Source organism: Camellia sinensis, chromosome 1 (assembly GCF_055761805.1).
Source record: "Camellia sinensis isolate YWXY chromosome 1, ASM5576180v1, whole genome shotgun sequence".
Classification (NCBI taxonomy): Eukaryota; Viridiplantae; Streptophyta; class Magnoliopsida; order Ericales; family Theaceae; genus Camellia; species Camellia sinensis.
The window spans coordinates 133,883,828-133,891,011 of record NC_138961.1 but is presented as its reverse complement, the minus strand read 5'-3'; the positions used below and the strand labels follow the sequence as shown (position 1 = coordinate 133,891,011).

General features: G+C 34.6%; 1 protein-coding gene across 1 annotated transcript; it reads right to left on the bottom strand.

Moving 5' to 3' along the window:
- Positions 1–1,303: 1,303 nt before the first annotated feature.
- On the bottom strand, positions 1,304–6,872 carry LOC114257078 (3'-5' exonuclease domain-containing protein). Its single transcript, XM_028196794.2, has 8 exons — positions 6,435–6,872; positions 5,973–6,104; positions 5,661–5,784; positions 3,999–4,441; positions 3,676–3,752; positions 3,434–3,569; positions 2,856–3,059; positions 1,304–1,531 (listed from the first exon to the last, which is right to left on the bottom strand). Exons 1-8 carry the CDS (start codon positions 6,801–6,803, stop codon positions 1,472–1,474), a joined length of 1,545 nt encoding a protein of 514 aa, XP_028052595.2. The 5' UTR covers positions 6,804–6,872; the 3' UTR covers positions 1,304–1,471.
- Between the last annotated feature and the right edge of the window lie 312 nt (positions 6,873–7,184).

Here is a 7,184-nt window from a genome sequence, read left to right as displayed (position 1 = left end):
TTAATTGTCACTTTATCCGTCAACATCTGCAGTCTGCCTCTATCTTACTTCCTTTCGTTTCTTTAGCTCTACAACTTATTGATTTTTTTACCAAGACTCACACCACTGTGCAGTTTCAATTTCTTCTTAACAAACTCAGTGTTTTTTACTCAAACACCGTGAGTTTGAGCGAGGTGTGAGAACATTAGTGTATCTCTATATATCGCAGTATATATTTTGTATATATGTTAAGAGATTGTGAGGTAATGTAAATAATCTCTTTCCTTTTTAGGCCAAGTTTGGCATCTACTAAATAATACAAAAAGTCAAAAAGTCACTATCCTATTTAAGTCACATCATCTTATTTAAATCACATCACCTCTCTAACACATCACATCAAACTCAACCCAAACCCAACCCAATCCATATAAACTAATAAGTCAAAAAGTACACTTTTTTAGAACATTTCAAACCAACCCTTAATCTTAGTGCTATGATTACTATATAATCAAATATATCCTTGTATTACATTCACAGTTAAATATACCGCTCTCATTCAGAAATCTTACAGCAATAGGCATCTTGCTTTTTTGTGAAACCACAATTCCAGCAAGACAATGTACAAATAATGGATGTGATGCTGCAAGAAAGACTTAAAAAAAAAAAAACACACACACACAAGTTCCTGAAGCGTTTGTTAGACAAACCATCCATTCCATGGCACCTGTCCCGCGAGCCAATAAAATCTGTAGTTTGACAAAGCGTTCAGAAAGATAAGCCAGTCGATGAAACAGACGTGAAATACCTTTGATTCCGGTCAACAAACACGAGTTATCGAGTTACGTGACTCCTTACTTGATGGGTCATTGTGCCTATTTTTTAGTTCAATTTCGATGATTCGAACCGTTTATATTTTAAAATTTATCGAGTATATCATACCTGTAAAAAATTAAGTTGATCGGATATCAAAAACTACGTGTTCAAATCATCAAACTAAAAATTGTTTATTAAAAAAAATTTAATAAACAATTTTATTTTTTAGTAAAACGATATTTAATTCGATGATCCGAACACGTGATTTCCGATATTCAATCGACTTGATTTTTTACAAGTATAATATACTCAACAAATCTTAAAATGTAAACGATTTGAATTATTAAAATTGAGTCTAAAAGTGAACCCAACGGCCTACCAAGTACGGAGCCATGTAGAGATCTTCCAAGGAGAGGATCTGGACTCTGAGTTATCAAGGGTTTGAGTCTTGGCTGTTGCAAAACACCTCTCATCCAAGCAATTAGCAACAGAAGAATCTGAGCTTCATTCATGAACCAAAACTCGACTGAATATTTATTACAGGAACAGAAAGTGATGGCATTGTACATTTCTTCAACAGGAGCAAATACAACATAATTACAATATTTGAAATAAAATCACTCAATGTAACTGTTACAATTCTCCATTACCAATACCGACAATGACTATGGCATTCAAGTTACTCATTTAGCTTGCAAACATCGATGAACTTCTGTACTGCATTGTGGTATTGGGTTCCCTGAAACAATATTACACGTTAACAACATACTCCATCCTGAATCACAACAAAAATTACAAGTTGTGACAAGTTCGATGTGAGTTTCCATAAACAAAAATGCCAACAGAACATAAATCAACCCTTGTCATATTAGGGGTTATTGAGGCCAAGATAGACATAAACATGCACAATTAGGAACTGGAGAAAATGATTGTTTAAGTGGATTTCCTTACAGGCTCTAATACAACAAATAAAGTAAGAAACAAACTGTTCCACCTCATAGGAAAGGTTTGGATCCCATTTCCCCCACAAGAGAATCATATAATAAATTGGCAAAAGTTTTTGCTTTACACAGATTAATTAACATTTGTGCATTCTTTTTATTCTATTGACTACATACTGCTTCCATGTTGGCTTGGCAAAACAAACAGCATCTCATGACGTATGAGGGTCACGCAAAACAGTCTGGTGAAATGGTTTGCAATCCTTTGCATATTAAACATACCTCACATTACCCCATTCTCCCCATTGCTTGTAGAAATGCATGCCAAGCTTGTAAACATTATTTAAGCCAGTAGGAATCTGCTCCCAGATCAAGGACCAAATTTGGTCCTTACATGACACATTCTCTTTCTTCACAAGGAAATTGCCGCACACGGCAAACTTGTCATTCTTAAACACATTAAGCACTAGATGGACCATTCTTAAATAACAAATCAAGAAGAAAAACTTTGAGTATCAATCTTCTTTGGGCCTGTTTGGTAGCACTTACAAGTCAACTTATTTAGTTTATTTACTTAAAAAAATTGATTAATGGTATTTGATTGCAATTTTCAATTATAACTTACTTTACTTTTTCAGCTTATTTGATCAAAGAAAATTCATATTTTCTTAAGTTACAATTTGTTGCTTTTTTAGCTTATTTGAAATCTTTAAATACATATGGACAAAAGAGCCCCATCTTTTTTGTCATAATTACAACTTTTGAGGGCATTCTGGCCATTTGCACAAAAAAAAAAAAACTATGTTACAACTTATTTAACTAAACAAGGTTAATTTTTTCATAGATTATCAAAAGTTGCACCAAATTGACTTGCAACTTATTTTAAATCTTTCAAGCTAATAATCTAAAAGGCTATAGTCATAAAAACTACATAACTTATAAGTGATACCAAACGGAACCTTTATTATCATTCTCAAAAATATCACATCAGCATGGCCACATAGTCAACCCATCTCCCTCAAGGAGTCGTTAAATAATTAGGGTTTGATGACATTGAATTGATGATTTGATCTTCAAAAACAAGTAGTAAAACCACAAAGAAAAAAATTATTTGAAAACTACCTCCCAGTAAAGTTGGTTGCAGTCCATGCACTGCCAAAACTGTAAATTCTTGTCAAACAAGCAGTTGGGAATCACTTGGAATCCCTTTGCAGCTTCAACAGCCTCCTCCGTTGATAGTGGTTTTTGAATAAACTTACCATTGCATTTGGTGCACCTTGACATCAGTTGATCCTCACTAACTTTCAATTGGAAAGTTTCAATTACCTGCAAGGATTCCTCAATTTTAGCTTCCACAATACCAGAGGATTAGTTTGATGACAAGCTCAAAGATACATTTTGGGTAGACAAATAATGTGGTAACAACTTTGAGAAGTATTAAAAAGCAAAATTGGCATGCAAGGGGAACAGATGAAAGTAATGGAGGGAAATATTTATCGACCAATGTTCGTATACCATGGGAATTTCCTATGCAAAATTTTACCTGCAGTGTCACAAATAACCTTACGACTAAACTTTCTGTTTTCATTTATTTATTGATTTACCATACATAAAAGGTTAAACATTGGCAGAAAAAACAAGTTCAACTTAGTAGATAACAATATCAATCTCCCCTCCCCTGAAATGTATTGAATAAATACCTCAAGCAGCTGTTCATTTTTCAGAAGATTCTTCACTCTGTATATTTGATTTTTTATTAGATATTCATGTCTTAAAAGCTTCGCATCTCGTGTCAAAAGCACCCTCTTCTCTCTGTGTGCTTGATCTATTAAGTCCCTAATGAAACAAAAAAAAAAATTGACAAATGAAGTAATATTTCTAATAGCAAATGCACATTATAGAAAGTGTTCCAAAACAAAAATGATATTAACACAAACGATACCTAGTTTCAGGTTTTTTAGAATGTGGGACTGCAGCATCTATCCCAACACACCGTAAATGTTTTGCCAAGCCTTCTACCTGAGTGCATGTAATATTAGCATCCATCCACACTATGAACATAATCTATAAAATTTCACATCAAATCAATTTGGAAAGTATATAGAGCATTCTAATTTTATAACAATGATCCTAGCAATTAGGAAACAGAGCATTTTATTTAAGCCATTAACAAGAGTAGAAATTCTAAAAGAAGTAGCAGATGTAAATGGCATCACAAAAGTATCTCCAAGCACCAATTATGTACAATAAAGTACCACCACTTACCATCACATCACATAGAAACTTCGGGAATCCATTACCACCCAAGGACAGATCCCATGGTGGCGGGCCTTGCCAATCATCAATGCTTTCTAACCGCCTTTCTTTGCATATCAACACCTCAGAGGATTTTCTTTTCCCTTTCTTTTTGGACGTTTTAGGTTTTCGATCAGATTCCTTTAATACAATTTTATCACCATATTTCCTAACGATGTACAAGAGGGAATCATCCAAGGGAATGGTATTCATATATGACAGTGTAGATACTTTTTTCCTTACAGTAGGTATCCTTTGAGATAATTCACAAGTAGTAGCACGGACAATCTCTGAAGCTTCACAAAATTTGGTCCTCACAATTTTATCACAATTACTAGGCTTCTCAAGAATCTCTTTCAACCCAAGATCCATATAAGAGAAACCAAGTTCAGTAACATTGTGAAAAGAAGTCCCTGCATTAAACAATCCAAGAAATTTACAGTAATCTTCCCAAAGATTATATTAGAACTACATAAGCCAAAATTAGCAAACCATAAGAAGTTTCTTTAAATTTCATTGTCAAACAAGCAATGTGCAGGAGTCATATATATATTTTATGGTTCACAATTTAATCAATTTGTAGGCTTTCATGGCTTCATGCAGCACAAACAAACACAAGGCCGATATTTATATCAGGAAAAATAGAAATTCAAACTGTTCATAATGATCTAGAGTTTCAATTGTAAAGCTTACAAAAGTTGGACTTCCATCATCCCTAGCTCCAATTGTGATCATGTTTTGACTCTTTTAGATTACTTTAGGCTAAATAACAAAATCCTAGTCAAAATATAATTCTAAAATCATAAAAATTTAAATATAAAAAATTCTAAAAATCTTGTTCTACATCATTAGTATCTTTTGGTGTCCATCATGTGGTTTAGCCTCCCTTTAACTTAAAATACAGGACAAAAACTTGTTATACTCAATATACATCACATAGAACATGTTCATGAAACAACAATTAACTTTCTATTCAATCCCTATTATAATCTAAATAATTCATATGTGCAGATGCTGATTTTCTGTTACATATGTATCAGGGAAGGGGCCAGAGGGGGGCCAGAGTGAGGCAGAATCCAAACTGGGTCAGATGGCTTTTAACAGGCGGTTTACCAAATGTATATGCACGTTCCTTCACTGAAGAAGCTAGTGAATAAAATGATATAATTTATGTACTTCTTTAAATTTTTTATCTCATTCAAAATCCTAAGTGATCCAAGTGACTTACACAATCAAAGCAATTGAACGTTAGTGACATGCATGGTTGTGATTCAGTAACTTTTAAACACAGTCCCATTAAATTTCTTAAGAACTTGTGGACACCGCTTCTGATCCTTCAACTGCAAAGGTGTTTAGAAAAGCAAAGTGCTCATACCAAATTTTCAGTGGACACTCATCCCTTAGTCCCACATCACTCACATTATAAATCTCTGTACACTATTTATTTAAGTGTGGTGCAACCGTTTCAATTCTATGTGGTGCTGCACTAGAACAAGTTATAAATTTTGGTTGGAGGGGACAATAGTGTGTCACCATGAAGAGAATGGCATTTGACATAACATAACCAGTATGTTTTATTTGTTTTGGGAGGCCACAAAGTTTAATAAGTTTCAATTATTAAGCATCACAAACCTTCTTTGATAACGTTGATCTGGAAGACATTGAATATTTCAAGCAAACAATGTGCATCTGCAGCTGCATATGCTTTTTGCTCTTCTGTAAGAGGACGATGTGACCAATCACTACATTGAAGCTCCTAACAGAATATAGTTGTGTTGGAAATTTATTAGATGTACTTTTTTAAAATGTAATTCAATTTCAAGCACCCCCCACCCCCCAACAAAAAGAAACACAGACGACTCCAAGAAGAACCGCCATAAGGTAGAACCGTAATTCAGGTCAAACTCTTCAAATGAAGAAAATGCAGGCGTTTAAAACCCAAACCTTCGAGAGAGAAATCCCCAACACTTCCTCACAAATTGTTGCCAAGCTCTTGTTTTGCTTCGGTATCTTTCTTCCTTGTTGCTTGTGTTGAAGATAATTGTATATGCTTGTAATGTCCAAAAAGGGTTCCACCTATTTACCATTTTCCAGCAAATTACGATCTGATGTTATCGCCGGAAGACGAATACGTTAATATGTATAAATTACTCATAATTCAGCTTAGAGAGAATGAAAAACTAATCCAGTTCAAGGTAAGCTACATTAATCTCATTCCAAATTCAATTGAACAAAAACCCAAGCCCCAATTACTTAAACTCAGCTACTTTAATCAATTTTCAACTATGTTCTGATTTAAATTGACTAACAATCTCATCTCAAACACCAAAAAATTCAATGATTTTCATCAACTATTTACTTTCCTGCGTTTTCTAAGCAACCAAACATACAAAAAAGAGAGTTTACCCGATCGAAGCCAGGATCGCAGTCTTGAGAGCAGAAAGTGGAAGACAAGTAAGCAAGATCTTGCTTGAATCGAAACCCTAATTTGAGAATACCAGGCGAGACAAACACTTCCCTTAACAGTGGGTAGATTGAGCGTAGAGGAATCGCTAACAGGTCGAGTAGAAAAACCGATGACTCGCCGTCGACGCTGAGTCGGCAAGCGATTTGGAGGAGCGAAACGGTTGGGAAAGTGGACTCGTGAGAGCGAAGGGGCTTCCATTCGGCGTCGAGTCCGATCACCGACGAACGACTCAGAGACCGAGTGAAGTGAGTGAACTCGGGCGAGTCGACGGAGTCGATGGCGAGTGAAGTTTGGTCTTCGGGTTCCATTGTTAGGTAGGTTTAAACTTCCGTGTGCCCCACCTTTTACACTAACGGCCACTGAATTTGGGGTATCAGATGGATCAAATGGGCCGGGCCTTCTTTCTAACTAGTCCAGTACCCAGCTTGCGACTTGTAGGCCTTACATTTCATTAAGGCCCGTTTGTTCGACATAAGATATTTTACATAAAAAAAATATTTTTTTATAAATTAATTTTATATAGAAAATATATTTTTATTTTTATTTTTATTTTTGACGTTTTGTTGACATTTGAAACAAAAACATTTGATTGCCTAAAAGAAAAAATTTAATTCAATAAATTGTCTGTTTATAACTTTTTATTGAGTTAAGATATTTATTTAAAAATGATAAATATATGTTGAGAAAAT